Here is a 16,219-nt window from a genome sequence, read left to right as displayed (position 1 = left end):
CTAACGATCATCGGTTCCCTCCCGTATAACATCCGTTGAAAAGACTTCATTACCAGTGTCCGCAAGTGACGTTACCACTGGCTACCTAGCGGGAGGATGGGGGGTCTAGGTTATGATTGCTGGATTATAAAGCTAGGCTGTTTTGGCCTCTTGTTGATTTTTTAGGTACACCTCTGACCTCTTTATATATTATATATAAGCTTTTAAGAAAGAATAGGTTATAAGGTCTTTAGACTATTATTATAATATTAAATCTATTAATTAACTATTCTTCTTGAAATCTATTATCTATTAAGATTATTCCTTCCTAAGAGAGTAGTTTTATTATGTCCAAAATCACCTCTGCTCCAGACCCCCCCTCCTCCCGGTAGGTAGGTAGGTTGGCAGGCTATGTTAATTCAGGCCAGGGTCCGTCAGTGCGCCAATCGTATGTTCTCGGTTGCTGTTACAAGGTCTGCCCCCTTATGATATCACTGGGGATTCCCATGTTTGCCAATGATGTCGCAATGGCAAATGAACAAATAGCATGACATGAAGATCGTCAAGTGTCAGGCACTAGCATCAAGTGCGGGTCATGGGGTTGGGGGCCCTTCTTTTTTGCTTCATGAGGGGCATCAGCCATAGACCCTGTAAAAATATCTAGTATCCGAGGCTTAGCCGCAAATGCCCTACACTGTCTCTATCCTCGTGCCAACCGCCTGCGGAAACGCGAACTCGCGTTCAATTTAACTCAAGGCGCGAGTGACGCGTGCCTATTCGCGACTTCCCACTTTAACCTCCTGTTAGGCATGCTTCCTTCTGAACTTGGTAGTTTCATGCCACTACAGACCAAAGAAGCCTTTGCTTTTTCCCTAAACAAAGTTTGAAGCCTTCACAACAGAGCTTTTCTAATCAAATGATCATTTGTACTTCTTTTCCTAATTCGATTCATCAACACCTCATCTCATGATCTTCCTCCTCACAATACCTATCAAGCTTCTGCCACAAACCCAACTCGATCCCGCAATTTGCATACCGAATACTACCTTGCAACTTTCGCCTCGGGCGATTTTTAATTGAGCTCTTCAGCTCTGAACAGACACACAATGCCTCCCCTCCGCGAACTTTCACCGAACATTCAGGAATCTGAGGCTACCGGCCGGAAGAGAAGTCACGATGAATTCACAGGCGATCCTATGGTGGTAGACGCTTCTGAAGATGTCAAGCTACCACCATCCGTTTCAGACCCGGTCAACAGAGAACACAGTGAGCCGAAATGAGATGAGAATCTCATAAAATTGAATACTAACCATTGGCAGCCGCTACGAATGGGGAAAGAGCACCCTCACCAGCTTCGTCAGAGCTCAGTGAGCCTGGCACTTGTACGCCACCGCGCGCCTCTCCCTCTCCTCAAACTCCTGCCAAAAAACAGGCAACACAGACCACTGTCGCCTCCGCATCCAAATCGACAACTACCCTACCAAAGCGAAAGAAGTTAACACCAGCTGAAAAGGCCGAGAAAGAAAAGGAGGCTGCTAGAGTAAAAGCCGAAAAGGAGAAAGAGGTTGCTCGAGCCCGGGAGGAGCGCGAAAAGAAAGCAGCCATTCGCCAAGTTGAGAGAGCCAAGGCCGAGGCTGAAAAGGCTGCTAAAGCCAAGGAACGTGAAGAGAAGAAACGCCAAATTGACGAAGAGAAGAAGCGAAAGGAGGATGAAAAAAAGAGAAAGGAGGAGGAAAAGGAGAAGAAAGCACGTCAGCAACCAACCCTTGGCGCTTTCTTTAAAGCTCCAAGCACTCCAAAGAAGGCCACCGACAATAAACAGACTAAAAATGGCACGCCCAGAGAATCAAGCCTCACCAAAGACATCCCCAAGGCTTCCAAAACCGAGTACCAAAAGCTATTCCAACCCTTTTTCATCAAAGATCATACCAAAGTTGCCCGCATTGGACCCGAGATGGACACCGAGACGCGTGAGGCCAAGTCGAAGATATTGGATGAAAGCGTTGAGGGATTGAGAGAAGGGGAGCTGAACGGCTCTCGATTTGACCCGGTCCGGCTGTTCGCTCTGCCCAGCAAACCTTGTCCTCGAGGTATGCTTCATCATCCAGTTAAGCACATTATGGAGCAAGTTTTCAAGGAGACAGAGAAAGCGGAAAATGCTGGCCCCGAGCATGTTGATAAGATCATGCGAGACACACGTCGAAAGCTTTCCAAGGTGCCCATAAAGGTGATCTCATTCTCGCAAGACGTGCGACCGCCTTACTACGGAACAATAACTTTCAAGCCATTTGCTCTCGGAAAACTCAACATGAGTCAATTGGCCCGCAAGCCGACAGGAAGACGACTGCCTCTAGACTACGACTATGATTCTGAAGCTGAATGGCAGGAGGAAGAAGAAGGCGAGGACCTTGATGTCGATGACGACGAAGAGGAAATGGATGACGAAGACGACATGGACGGATTTCTGGACGATTCCGAAGACGCTGGGCTATCAAGGCGGATCTTTGCCAACACATTGGAGCCAAAAAGCACCGGAATCTGTTTTGAGAGTGGAAATGGTGCTACAAACCAGGTTGCCCACGATCACAGAATGGAGTTTATGCATGGTAAGTGTAGACTGATCTGAGGAACATGAAACAGAAACTGACCGATTCTAGATGGACTTCAGCAAACTTGGGGCATCGATCCATTCTCGACGCAATATTGGGAACCTGAAGTCAAGAACAAAACAGCGAAACCCACAAAGACCACACAGGCATCCGAGACAGCAATGAAGATGCCTCCTCCTCCCACGCCGTCGAATGCATTTGCCGCACTGACTGGCGGCAGCAATAGTGGTAGTGCTCTTAAACTGGTCAAGTCCGAGCTTCTAGATGACGTGAAGAGAGCTATTTTGGAGAATAAAGCTCTTTCCAAGGTTGGAATTATTGACTTTATTTATCATCAATTCCGAGACGGCGCGTCTCGTGTTGAGGTGAAGAATACAGTTGAGTTGGTGGCAGAGAAAACAGGCAAGGGGCGCACCAAAGAGTGGTCTTTGAAGAGCGGGCATGAGATTGCCTCATGAATATTGGAAGAGTCGAAGCAGCATGATTTATTTCAGTTTATTTTGGGTGAATATTAGCGTCGGAGCATACGGTTCTGCATGGGATTGCTTCATGATATTCGTTGAAACGCAAAAAAAGGAGGTTGATGCACAATTTAGCAAGCATCAGGGACAGATGTCACGGTATCTGAGACTATGAAGGAAGACTCAGAGTAGATATCCTCATGCTTTTCAAGTTAGTGAAGAGAATACCAATCAATTTTATAGAAATTAATGCATGCCTTTGAGGAATTAATGTAAATGGTCGACTATTTTTAGGAATTACCTAGATTATAAGGCGAATGTCATTTTAGAAGTCCCGCGATGACGGAGTTGGCGGGTCCACCAGCCTGCCTGTGCTTAGGTTATGTTGGTGTCGTTCAAGACCTGGGGGAACGCGCCCCTGAAGATTTCCAGGGCTCCACGAATAGAAGGAGACGTGTTTCTGGAACCTCATATGCTTCACAACCAAAACATGAACAGCTTGCCAACTTATTCTGCGTATTGATTGCAAAGGTCGACGCTTCATTTTGATAAACAGCCTATCTTCTTCAATCAATTGGTGGCGCTCAATCGCTAAACTATACTGCTGCCTTGGTCTTAGACACAAGACGATTACGCACCTCGCCTCTTGCGCCTCGGAACCTTTAAGCTCTCGAGCTATCCCACCACATTCCTCCAAAACACACGCGATGATAAACCGATCATAACAACATTCTCGCTCGTTCTCATTATTTCAACATACTTTCCTGTCATTGGCAGCGCGACATGTGCGCTCGCCCAGCATGGAGGATCCATGGGGTTCTCCTTGGACCAACGACTCACCCCCGAAGATAGATCTTCCCGCGCCGCCGCCGAATGCGCACTTCACTGCGGACCACTCGGGCAGCTCGCAGCGTGTCTCACCTGCTCTCGCACCATGGAACGACGACGATGACGCCTGGGGCGGCTGGGCTGAGGCGGGTAAGGATGGCAGTCCTCGATGGGGAAGAAGTCCTGGATTGAGGCCTATCGGGGGGAGTCCTTCTGGTTCGAGGTTACCGTCGCCGGCACCGGATCCGTGGGGTCGACCGCCGACGTTTGATACTGCGCGTTCGAAGAGAGATGATAACGGAGATTCTGCAATTAGTCTCGGTGAAGGACTGCGGCCGATTATAGGGCGGGTTGCGACGAGGTCGCCATCTCCTGCGCGCTCATTCAAGGAAAATGCGGCGGATATATGGCAGCAACCAGATCCGGTGCTTTCGAACAGGAGCGTTACTCCTTTGCCGAGCGAGGGTGAGGGACGACCGGGTTCGCCAGATGGGGCGCCTAGGCCTGCTTTACAACCTGAGACGAAACCATTTCCTCTACGACAACCGTCCAACAAAGTTTCAGAATTAGTGGAATTGTTTGATGATATTTCCAAGAGGAATCACAGTGCCTCACCCGTTGATCCGTCTATGCGAAAGGTTTCGGGAAGTGCATCTTCGGTTGGGGATGTCACACCTGAGCCAAGAGCGAATGGATTTGAAGAGCCTAAGGAAGATTTACAAACAAAAGATGATAACGAAATGGAGCTAGAAGATGATATGAAAACAGAAGAAAAGCCTGAGCACAAATTGGCTGAACTAGAGGCGGAGGATTCGGAATCTGAGCATGAGCCAGAACCAGAGTCAGAAGCCAAACCTGAAAGTGCTCCTCAAGAACTGCCAAAGGAAGGAAATAAAAAGGTGGAAGGCGAGACGAAGGAGTTTGTCAAGGAAGAACGAGGCCTGACAGAATTGGCTTCATGGTCGGATTTTGAATCGTCTACTCAAGATGCTCCTCAGAAGGAGACTCAGGGGCCCGAACCGAAAGTCCAGAAGGACCAACCACATGTGATGGAAACTTCGACAGAGGAAAAGGCACCTGTGGAGCCGTCGCCAGTACGGCCAAAGCCACCTTCAGAGCCTTTCTCAATTGATATGTCAAAGCTCGATGCCCTTTTCCCCTCAGTCGACACCTCCTTTCCATCCCCAGAGCCAGTCCCTGATGTCGTCATTGACAACAGCTTCACTGCTATATCTGAGCGTAAGGCTTGGTATCTCATGTCAAGACCTGGGTCGATGCGGAAACACAACATGGGAGACGATGAAAACTATGTGCGTGTTGGATGGAACAACTCTCATGTACGTGAGCAGTCTATAAGAATTGTGAGACGATGGATGGAGGAAGACTCTATTACCGGACGTGTGGTTCTTGGCCGAAGAGGTGGTGCTGCTGGTGCGAAGATTTTCAACTGGGATTCCTCAGCACCATCGACCGAGATTTCAATCTCAGAACTGCTCGCGCGCAAGAACCATTCGAGACAGGCCTCAGCTGCCTCTAAGGGCACAGTGGCATCGCCTACGGCGGCATCATTCGGATGGGGCCATGCTCCGATTCCTTCGCCCACTGCTGCTGCTGCTGCACCATCATCTGCGCCTCGCACTTCCAATGTCAGCGAGCCTGAATCGGCTTCGACTGCTGAACCGTCACCTGCTGAGGCTACTAAGACATCCCCCGCCTCAAAGATGAGACCGCCGCCTCTTGATTCCCATGCAAAACCGCGTATCACCGAGGAGCCTCCTTCCCCTATCAAGCCAATACCACTAGAACCCACCAACCGACCTATGTCCATATCACAACCTCTGCCCTTCCCGTCATCTCCCACAATTTCTGAACCTCAGTCTCCCATCAACACTACTGCCCTCTTATCAACCAACCGACCCGTATTAATCTCACAAGCACCAAGATCCCCCCTTGCACAACCACCAACAAATGCAGGATGGGATGATGACGAAGAAGATGATGATTGGGGAGATATGGTTTCGTCACCCACAGTTGAGACAAATGGCGGGTTTGCCTCTATGAATGCAATTGTGGATGCAGAAAGAGCCAAAGACAAAGAAAACACTGGAAAATCCTTGATTGCAGGCCAATCTCCAATGGTAGAGTCTTTCAAGGATGAGCCCGAGGCGGATTCGCAATCCAATGGCCGCCTTTCCATGGATACTTTGGTAGTACCATCGCAAGATCTTGCGCCGAACAATTTTCGATTAACGAGAAACCACTGGAATAACCCGCGATTGTTGCAAGATGCGGCCTTGGGCCATTCTCGATCCGCGACTGTCGACCTTCTCACTTCACCTAGGAAGGTGCCAATGCCTAGTCACTCACGATCGACAACAATCGATTTGGGAAACCCGCGCTCGCCTCTGAATGGGTTTGCACCTGCAAACGTGACCCTCAATGAGGCGAAATATTCGGTTGAACAAACAAATAAAGTCAACAGCTGGGACTCTTGGGGTTTAGGACTGATTGATGACTCCAACAGACCAGTCAGTCCAGAAAAGGCCAGCCCGTTCACAAACGAAACATTGCAAACATCAACAACATTAACAACACCCCTTGACACACTGAAGGGCAACTCTACACCCAAGAAGCCACGGCCTATGTCACTGCCTGTTCCTCCCCGACCACAGACAATTATAGAGTCTTCACAAGACGACGAAATTGTCGCAAATATCCTCCAAGATCTTCCAGATCTCTCTTACATGTTACGATAAATGCGAAGCAGATATGATGAGGAGTAAGAGATGGGAAAAGGGTACATGGATGGATGATGGGTCGTAAACATAGCAGAGGGGAGTGCTTGGAGTAAAGAGAGAATTGCTTTTTCTATGGTATATGTATATTAATCATTGATTTGGCGTTTGCCCTTGTTAAGGATTGAATAGCATCGGTATTATATAGTATGGTTTGAACAACAAGTATAGAATATATGAAATCCCCACGATCTTGGCCTGACTTTGCCTTTTTGACAATCAAGATTGGCAAGCTTGTCCATTTGAAATCTGGACGAGACGTAAAGAAGAGGAACTGTAACTATGAATAGCCCTCCTGCACCTGATTCTCATTTATCCTCAGCTCTTCTATATCCTGTTCCTGTGCCATTATTTATACTCTATCTCGCCTATTTTGTCCGGCCACAAAGATCCATACATGAGCAAACGCAGAGCCTTTGTCCTGCAGGTGTCCCGTCACTGGAATCAGTTACCATGAATATTACTCGGAAGCATGTACATAACGAGGGCGTAGGGGTTTACTGGCAGCAACTGCGGTTCATTATAGTCACGTAACGTGGCGTTGGTTTAGCCGACGGATAGCCCCATGACATATATCGATTGATTCTCAGACACAGTCACACTTGCCTCGCTCTGAGCTAAGAAGTCATGATAGGTAAATTTCAAAGAGCGACCTTATTTTCACAATCATCTAGGGTTATACCCGGGTTCAATGAATACCATTTCATTTCTAGAAGTACAATGCAGTCCATCCACCATTCAACCTATATATCCCCGCTTATTCCACGCCATACCAGCTCCTCGAATGCCGTAAGATCGGCGATGAATTTGATAAGATCCATCAGTGGTGCTGGATGTATGAAGAAGCGTCAGACTAGGATCCTCTAAAATCAGCAGGGTTTCAAAAGCATTTCAATCACGCTAACTCACATCTCACAAGATAGTCGACGGCTAATAACGTGTAGCAGTATGAGGAGGAAAGGTATCATAAGAAAATCGAGGGACTGTTATCAATTAGCGTAAGTTACTTGCAAAGGTCATAAAGATAATTACTTACCGTTGTTCTCGGTGATAGCTAGAGGAAGAGAGAGCGTCTGCTGACTTTAGCCAGCAGACGCTCGCTGTTCTTGCATTCGCTATTTCATCCCTGGAGAGACTCAGTCGACTCGCGATCATCTGATTCTCCTGCTCCCGATTCTCCTGCATCCGCCTTGTCCATCAATTCGAGAAACTTGACGTAGGATTGGCAAAGCTCCTTGGCCTTTGGGAGGGCGAGTTCAGGCTCTTTGATAATAGGGTTTCGATGTTCGCGGCCAAGTGCAGCGAAAATGATGGTGCCATGTTCGGCAAAGTGCTTGATTCGACGTCTTGCCTCGTTGATAATACAAAGGTGGTTGTGTTCTTTGTAGTCCCTCTGCAAGCATTTGTCATAGTTCTCGGTAGCCATAAGCCTAGCCGCGCCAACTCCGCCAGGGACCGTGACGGTGACGATAGATGAGCTGACAAAACCCCCCTTGATGTCTTTCCAAATGAACTCTATTTCGTCTCCGTGGGTCTTGGTCGTCAGGCCAAGGAACACTTTGCTGTCTCGTCTGCGCCAGCGAGGTGCCACCCATTCAGGGTCCTCCTTGGGGGGTGGATGATCGCAGGAAAGGAAACCTACTTCGACGTTGGAGTCGGAAAACGTTCGAGGTCGAATTTCTCGATCGTGGTTCACCCGATGGGCAGAGTTCCAGTCCAAGAAGACCTCCTCCATGAAACGTTTCCATGCGGCCTTGGTGACTGCAGGGCGTTTGGCGCCATACAAAACTGTGCGCTCGAGGTGAAATAGTGAAACGAGTTTGGAAAGTTCATGCTTGGACAAACTTTTCTGGCTGCAGATGAGGGTGTTAGGGGGGCGTGACTCTCGAGTGATTGCACCCTGGATGATTGCAAGCACAGTGGTTTCGACGTGGTCGTCGGCACCCATCTTTGCAAGTTTAATACCTTGTGGTATGAAGAGAAGAAGAGAAGAAGAGAAGAAGAGAAAGAGAGAAAGAAAGAAAGAGAAGAGGAGATCAGAGCAAGAGAAGGATATTCAAGGGCCCACTCTTTATTCATTCAGATGCATTTCTGTGTTTATATGGCATTGCCAGTTGCTGCCAGTTGCTGCCAGTTGCTGCCAGCTGGCAACCATCTGTCAGTTAGGTATCCATATAGGCAAGTCAGGGCGGCCCCGAGGTCTATCGGCGAGCCAGCCCGTAGTCCACCCCTAGTTAAGCCTCTAGAGTACCACGGGTGCGCCCCTCGTCAGTCCGTGTATTTGCCTGCCTACCTAGGTACTGACAAGAATCAACACCCTGCCGCCACAGGATGCATGTGAACCAGTTTCTTATAGAGCGAGTATACTGCTCTCAGAATTCAGTAGTAATAATAAATCTATAACTTATTCCTTTTCCTCATTTGTTGCTTAGCATATTACGATTTAGAACTACTGTTTGACTTATAGCTCTGCCTACTTCTCAGCTTCGTGTTTTTGTGCAATATACTCAGTGATGGCCCACTCCCCCCTCTTCATTCGATTATTTCTTCATGTACATGTCGGCGGTTGGCATTGCTAGTTGCTGCTAGCTGCTAGCTCCCAGACCCAAAAGCCTGAATCGGCTGGCCCCAGGCTCGAAAGGTGCACGACATATGAAATATAATGGTCCATCGTGGAAGTATAAAGTATAGTACTCGACAGTAATTCATTGTCCTTAACTCGTCTATCTCGTGCACATCCAATCTAAAGTAGCCATTATCTATACCACAATATGCCAGTAGGTAAGTATATTTAACAAAAAGTCCAAAGTCCAAACGCCTCCTCTACTGCCGTCTTTAATGCCACTCCGCATCAATCTTCTCCCAGTTGTCAAGGAAGCTCTTGAAGAACTTGACGCCCAGACCAGGGTCCAGTGAGCCAGTAGTTGCGCGGATAGAGTGCATGCTGAGCTGGGGAAGTCCAACATCGGCGGCTCGGACACCCATCATACTCGACAGAGCAGGGCCAATGGTACCACCACTGCGACTGTCGTTTCGAATCTGGAAGGTCTGAGTTCGGCAGCCGCCTAGTTCACCCGCGCGCTGCATGATTGCAGTTGAGATGCTGTCTGTGGTCATATGGCCATTTGAGTCGTTTGCAATGACCACACCAACATTTAGCTCGGGAACATGTTCTCCGAGGTATTTCTCGAGGAAATTAGGGTTTCCAGAATGAGTTACGTCTGAAGAGCAGAAGAAAGAAGAAGAGTATGTTCTTCCTTTGAGTTCTGGCCCATACGTGTCGGGGTTGAGAGCTTCAACAGTGCGCTCAATGACAGAGGGGAGAAAGTTACCCCGGGCACCCTGACGAAGGAGAGAGCCGATTTCTTCATCATCGAAGAGAGCAACAAGCTTAATGACACCGTCGTCACTGCTGTCGTTGGAGGCAAGGAGGGCAGTGAGGGCTGACCATGAGCATAGCTTATCGTCTATCCTACCAGCAAAGATAAACTCTCTATCCATTCCACCGGTTGCAGCCGGCTGAGAGTCATAAAGTTCAAGCTCCCAGTTGATGATTGAGCTGTAGGACTGAATCTTGAGCTCATTGGCAATAAGCTCAACCAGTCTTGGGGGTTGGGTGTTGACGAAAGAACCAGTAGGTCCCAGAGCTTCAGCAGCGGTACGTCGTTGACAACTCTCGAGGCCAATGATAGGGACTGCTTGAGTCTCCTTGTTGTTCTCTCCCATCATACCAACTCCAAAGTGGGGTGCAAGGGTGGGAATCCTGGCGATAGGCCAGTCCAGCTTGACAAGCTTGGTAGTGGTCTTGCCGGACTCTTCATCCCTGACAACAACTCTGCCACCAATGCTGAGATCGCGGTCCCACCATGTGGCGTTGAGAGCTCCAGCGTAAGGCGCAACGCCCAGCTGAATAAATCCAGCCTTGACAGGCTTTGTGCTGACAGGCTTGAGCTTAGCGGTAAGGGCGTCAATATGGCCGCCAATCATAGCAACACCATTGCCGGATTGGTACGCCTTGCCAACCTTGAAAGCGATGAGAGAGCTGCCGTTTCGTGTAACCCAATACTTTCCACCCGGTTGGATCTTACCCGCCCAACTGTCACGCGGAGAGAGCTTGTTATTGTCAGCTTTATCTCATCATGACCGGAAGCTCTTGTTTACTCACATGCTCGTAACCAAGCGCCTTGAGCTTCTTCTCAAAGTAGTCGACGGTGTGAAAAATGGTAGGGTTCTCTTGAAGGAAGTCGCAGAAAGGTTTGGTGAAAGCCTCGGGCTCAAGCTTCTCGACCTGGCAAAGGCGACAAACCTGACCAGCCTCCAGGTGCCAATTGACCTGACCGACCTCCTCAGGCGCAAGCTTGGAGATACAAGATGCGCAGGCGCGGTTATCTCTTGTATCGCGACCCTTCATATCAGACAGGATGAAACTCTTGGAGCTTTCCTTGTTCTGGGCCGATCCAGGCGCAGGCGCATTGTTATTGTTGAGCATAGCTGACGACTGTAGTGCTTGTTGGCGCAAACTGAGCGATGAAGCACGGGCACTCAACATTGCAGGCGTAACCTGAGTCATTGCGAATGATGAAGCTATGGGCGAGGTGGAGGACAAGAAACAAAGTGCTTAAATAGTTCAAAGACAGAGTCGGTGAGAGAATAAAGATGATGGAAGCTCGGTTGCCTGTTTTGTTTACGAGGTTGAGCTAGGTAACATACCTAGTACAACATGACGATCTCGGAGGTCACCCGGTCAGTGCGATAAGATAAGAGGTTGTACGTGACCTTTATTATGAACCAAGCCTCAGGGTATCAGAAAAATTGGCCGCTGTAAGCCTAAAAAACGAAATTAGTGGACCCCTTTATGCTCTTTAGACTATAGCTCTTAGACTATTTATTTTTGTAACCTAAGATTTAGGAAGTCATCTTTTCTGCTACCGTCAGGGTATGGCAGACTAACCAGTAATGTTCTTACATTTCGGTTCTCAACTGTCCGAACCGACCTAGTCGTGTCAACTATTCCCCCCTCAAAATACATAGTCCATACAAACGAAAAGGGCGTAGGCATCAATACTCGTGACCCCCATTTCTTCATCGATGTTATTCTCTTTAAAAGTTTTGATAATAGTTCGGCTACGCGTTTCACAGGTGACTACCTCAATCCGCGATACTGATTCTTTCAGAAATGTCAGCAACTTGGACAATCCTCATTTGTAGGGACTTGGCTTACTAAATGCGACAACGTAAAGATACATGGCGCGAATACCCCGTGTAGGCATTCTGATCTTCAGTTTTCTTAGCTTAGCTCAGGTCGCTGTACCAGGTAATCTCGTAGGACGCGGACTTCCTCATATCGGGCGAGGAAACGCTCTGAGGGGAGTTCAAGTATCTCCAGGGCGGCTCTGTCTTCATCGTCAACGCCAAGCTGTGCAGCACTCCCTGCTCTTGCCCACTTGACTATTCGTCGTCTCGCGGCGTGGACAATCTGGTCAATGTTGTGCTCGCAAATGCGCTTCATCTCTTTATGGTCTTGATGATCTAGAACGTTCTTCTTAGCCTGTTCAATGTTGAGTCCATGGTGGAGCGTCACATCGCGAGCTCTGAAACTATTCCCGTCCTTATCGTGATACTTCCAATCGATCTCGCCCGCTCCAAGGTCGAGAGTGAGGAATATCGGTATTGTTTGTTTGAGCGTTTTGGACCCTCTGCACTCATCATCTGATCGACTGGATGGGGCATCCTTTTCGTAATGGCCGATTTCAAGATAAGCGTCGGAGCTACGTGCGGAACGAAGAGTTACTGGGCTGCAGCTTTTGCTATTGGTGTCCCATGATCTGCGGAAGATGGCCTGGTAGAATTGCTGGTATGTTTTGGTTGCTGAGTGGAAGGCATTTCTGGTTCTCTGTACGTCTTCGTATTGTTTGAGTAGATCTAGGAGTCGCATCTTCTCCCCGCGGGTTAGGGATTCTTTGGGAATAACCTTCTTGGGAAGGCGATCCTCCGCTACATCTTTATCCTCTTGGACATTTTCGAATGAAACTCCTAGATCAGGTCGGAGTGAAATGTCGTCATCGCTATTCCTAGGGCAAGGCCCCGGTTGCAGATGAATTGGCTCGGACTCTTCTGGAGGGCGCTGAGGCTCGGGAGAGTGCTCAGTGGTCATGCCATCGACAATGGTAGGATTTTGACGAGCCTGCTGTTGATCCGGAGAAGTGCCATGCTCATCATGGGGTGTAGCCTGTTGCGGGACTGGGAGATGAGGCCGCAGAAACTGAAAGTCAGGCTGGGGAAAAGGGTAAATATATCCTGCCTGACGGAAATGATGGTATCCAAGCTGCGGCTGATGATACGGGTTGTACTGTGGGGCATATGGCGTCCCAGGGCCGTAAGCATAAGGATATGGAAACTGTGCGAAAGCTGGAAGGTGAAGCTGTCGAGGAGCCTGGTGATGGCAGCTGTTGGAACTTTGAGGCGCTCCTTCGTGAGCTTCAGCTGCACCGACTTCGTTGGGTGGTCCCGGGGGTATAGGGGAGGTATTTGAGGACATTGCGCCGTTTGGATATTTGATGGCCAGCTTCAGTTCTCCGGAGAACAAATAAAGACTGAGGGATATGTAGGCTGTGATTCAATGTTACTTTGGTGGGCAGGCGATTTAGGCAGTAACGCAAGGTCTAGCCTCTATTGCTCTCATGGATGATAGTCCATAGCACCTGCACACTTGTAGTAAGTAACACTAGGTAATATCAAATATTAGATACCCAGGTACCAGGCAACCTTTGAAAAATATTGGTCATCTCTACCTTACCTAGTACTGCTAAAGATCATAGGGTATCTAGGTAGTTTTTGGTAGTGTAAGCCTGTAAATATAGTAGCCATCAATCATCACTCATCCATATCTCGACCGATGTCTTTAAGTTACATTAATAGTCTAGTATAGAGACATCACTGTTATGTAATCAATGTAAAATTACACACGGTTTAAAGGTATGAAACAATCTAACCCGTGCTCTCACGTTTGTATTCGCTTTGATTATGGCCTACTAAGTGGCCAACCGCCGTGACAGTGACTGGCACTTGGCATCTAACATGTCTCTACCCGTGTTTGACGCTGTTTACTAAATCCTTCCCCGCCTACCTACTTAGTACCTAGGCACCTATTCACAAAGTTCATCTCGTGCGTTATTGAAGCAGTCCTGCTCCCTCACAATTCCTTCACTCCCCTCCCACACATCGATCTCCTCAAGGAAGTGACTTTCGCGTCCGATAGGTAAGCTCAACGTCCCATTAATGATCTTACCAATAATTCTCTTTCTAATTGCTTTGCCTCGTTTATGATTTTAGACCTCCTTAGGTGCTTTATCTAAGGATCTTGTGTACCTATTTTGTCATGGCGCAAAACAATCGAGTCCGTGAGCAGATAGAGCTTGCCATGGCCGGTCTCTTGCTCCGCACGCCAGCCGCCATTTCACGCCTTCCAGGTGATATCATCAACAGCGAGGAGATGCTCAATACGCAAGAGCTGTCCATGTTCATAGATCTTTCCCGACTCGAGAACCAGGTGGAACATCGTGATGCAAACCTCGTACCTACAATCTCCGACTGGCGAAGATTCTGGAGGCTGGTGTTCCGACGATGGAACACGACTCATCCAGACAACGAAAGTCCCATTTTCGTCGGTGATCTTTCTTCTGAAACCGCTGTCAAAGCTGGTGCTTTGACGTGCAATCACCCACCCAACAAGGCCTACCCTGGGCCACAGCCAAAATGGCGACAAGAGGGAGCTGATGTTTTCCTCGGCGTCTCCATTCCCCAGTGGCAGGGCTGGCTGGATCTTCTATGGAAAGACTCCAAGGGGAAGCCAGTCAAGCCATCGATTGTCAAGCTCGATATGGATCTTTGCGAATGCCTCGACCTTGCTATCTCACGATACGATCGCTGTGTCCAGGACCGTGTTGAAAAGTACAATGAGGATTGCATAATTGCTACTGCTCGTCGACGCCTTGTACACTTCGCCAAGGTGGGCACTGGCCGTGAGCCACGCATTCTCTCTGGAGATGAAGCACCCATTTTGATGCCTGTTGTGCTTGCTGGAGACCGTGCCGACAACATGGCCAACACATTCGCGAACCTGAAGGGTTTGCGAGACCTGCGGGCCAACTATTAGGGTGTTGAGCCGCGTTTTTGGTGGACATGAGACATTAAAAGGGCCTCCAAACGGGGAGAATTGTCAAATAAAGAGATGCGGGTCTTTTACGGACAGCACCGGTGCTTCTTTCAGCATGAAAGATGTAAGTTCCCGCCTCCGTTGGTGGACTGGGCACTAATGTACAGACAGCAACAACAGATTCAATCTCGAGATCTCTGGCCTCTTATATGAGCAAAGAAGTCTGCCACCGAGGGATAGTTACGAAGTGCCGACATTGATTTGATCAAGCGGGCGTGAAATACATGAAAAACAAAGTTGAAGAAATCGCCTCAACCTCATCCACAAAAGTTATTTTGATCTGGAGTGGGACTGGTAACAAAACTGTATCTGGCATTCTTATACAGAGCACATAATACAAGTCTATAAATAAATGCAGTATTACTCTTGGTTTCGTGATTTGGTCATAGTAAACTTATATTGCCGATTACTGCCTCTCCTGCTGTACATAGGCTCACAATTCTATGAGAGAGAGCTTGTATCAAACTATAAAGACCAATCTCGGTCATGTGCAATAGTTAATCGCCGCACCCAACTGAGTCAGAAGTAGATTGAACTTTGATATTAATTTTTCTGCGAAGTATATAACTGATCTGTGTTTTTATTCCTCCTCCTCTCTTACCTCATTCGCTTACATTCTAAACACCAATCGCTAGTCTCGCAATACGCCTTCAACCACTTCATCAACATGCTAGGGACTCCGCAGAATCTTTGGCCTGGGGCTACACAGTCGCCGGCACAAGCCTGTACGAACGTTTTCTGCGACACGGCGCAGAAGGCTATGGAAAAGGGGCGGCGTATCCTAAAAAGGTTTGTGATTTCGGTACTGTCGCTATGATCACTGCTAATACTGGTGTTTAGGCTCGAAGGGAAATCGGAAGAGTCCGCTCCAAAGGCCCCCGAGTTTTCATATTACAAACTACTCAGCCTACCAGGGCGCAATAGCTCGCTCTGAAGAGGTGTCTATAGAACGGATTATATGAAGAAGAACAGACGAAAAGGGGCTCATATCTAAGTCAGATAGGACTTCGCCTGGCCGAGGAGAACCGAGTCAACATCATGCATGCATGGCCTTTCGTACTGTTGTATCCAGGGGTAAATGCAGCTTCATTGCTTCGAAGCAAAGATAGCTGGGAAGGAATCACTATCGAGAATGGCGAGGAAGAGGAGGTCGGTTGATGGGTTTCTACGGCCGTCAGAAATGCCTAGGTGGACACCAGTTGACAAAGCTAGCAAAGATGATCACTGATCGGATTCATTTGGTAATCATCTCATTGTTATAGCATGCCTATCTAAGATCTCAGTAGAGCTTGTCGGGCCGTCATTGATCTGAACACTATCATGAGCAAGATG

General features: G+C 48.3%; 7 protein-coding genes across 7 annotated transcripts; 4 read left to right on the top strand and 3 right to left on the bottom strand.

The window, feature by feature from the left end:
• Positions 1-1,085: 1,085 nt before the first annotated feature.
• FPOAC1_009116 (uncharacterized protein) lies at positions 1,086-3,046 on the top strand (the record flags this gene model as incomplete). Its single annotated transcript, XM_044853546.1, has 3 exons — positions 1,086-1,245; positions 1,299-2,585; positions 2,637-3,046. 3 exons carry the CDS (start codon positions 1,086-1,088, stop codon positions 3,044-3,046), a joined length of 1,857 nt encoding a protein of 618 aa, XP_044706216.1.
• An 803-nt stretch (positions 3,047-3,849) lies between these two features.
• Positions 3,850-6,633, top strand: FPOAC1_009115 (uncharacterized protein; the record flags this gene model as incomplete). The annotated part of the gene is made up of 1 exon (XM_044853545.1): positions 3,850-6,633. One exon carries the CDS (start codon positions 3,850-3,852, stop codon positions 6,631-6,633), a length of 2,784 nt encoding a protein of 927 aa, XP_044706215.1.
• Positions 6,634-7,792: 1,159 nt separating this feature from the next.
• Positions 7,793-8,620, bottom strand: FPOAC1_009114 (uncharacterized protein; the record flags this gene model as incomplete). The annotated part of the gene is made up of 1 exon (XM_044853544.1): positions 7,793-8,620. One exon carries the CDS (start codon positions 8,618-8,620, stop codon positions 7,793-7,795), a length of 828 nt encoding a protein of 275 aa, XP_044706214.1.
• Positions 8,621-9,507: 887 nt separating this feature from the next.
• FPOAC1_009113 (uncharacterized protein) lies at positions 9,508-11,242 on the bottom strand (the record flags this gene model as incomplete). The annotated part of the gene is made up of 2 exons (XM_044853543.1): positions 9,508-10,785; positions 10,838-11,242. 2 exons carry the CDS (start codon positions 11,240-11,242, stop codon positions 9,508-9,510), a joined length of 1,683 nt encoding a protein of 560 aa, XP_044706213.1.
• A 717-nt stretch (positions 11,243-11,959) lies between these two features.
• FPOAC1_009112 (uncharacterized protein) lies at positions 11,960-13,210 on the bottom strand (the record flags this gene model as incomplete). The annotated part of the gene is made up of 1 exon (XM_044853542.1): positions 11,960-13,210. The coding sequence occupies one exon, from the start codon at positions 13,208-13,210 to the stop codon at positions 11,960-11,962; it is 1,251 nt and encodes a 416-aa protein (XP_044706212.1).
• Positions 13,211-14,050: 840 nt separating this feature from the next.
• On the top strand, positions 14,051-14,827 carry FPOAC1_009111 (uncharacterized protein; the record flags this gene model as incomplete). Its single annotated transcript, XM_044853541.1, has 1 exon — positions 14,051-14,827. The coding sequence occupies one exon, from the start codon at positions 14,051-14,053 to the stop codon at positions 14,825-14,827; it is 777 nt and encodes a 258-aa protein (XP_044706211.1).
• Positions 14,828-15,554: 727 nt separating this feature from the next.
• On the top strand, positions 15,555-15,821 carry FPOAC1_009110 (uncharacterized protein; the record flags this gene model as incomplete). The annotated part of the gene is made up of 2 exons (XM_044853540.1): positions 15,555-15,676; positions 15,728-15,821. 2 exons carry the CDS (start codon positions 15,555-15,557, stop codon positions 15,819-15,821), a joined length of 216 nt encoding a protein of 71 aa, XP_044706210.1.
• Positions 15,822-16,219: the final 398 nt, after the last annotated feature.

This window comes from Fusarium poae, chromosome 3 (genome assembly GCF_019609905.1).
Source record: "Fusarium poae strain DAOMC 252244 chromosome 3, whole genome shotgun sequence".
Taxonomy (NCBI): domain Eukaryota; kingdom Fungi; phylum Ascomycota; class Sordariomycetes; order Hypocreales; family Nectriaceae; genus Fusarium; species Fusarium poae.
This window is presented reverse-complemented; position numbering and strand designations above follow the sequence as displayed.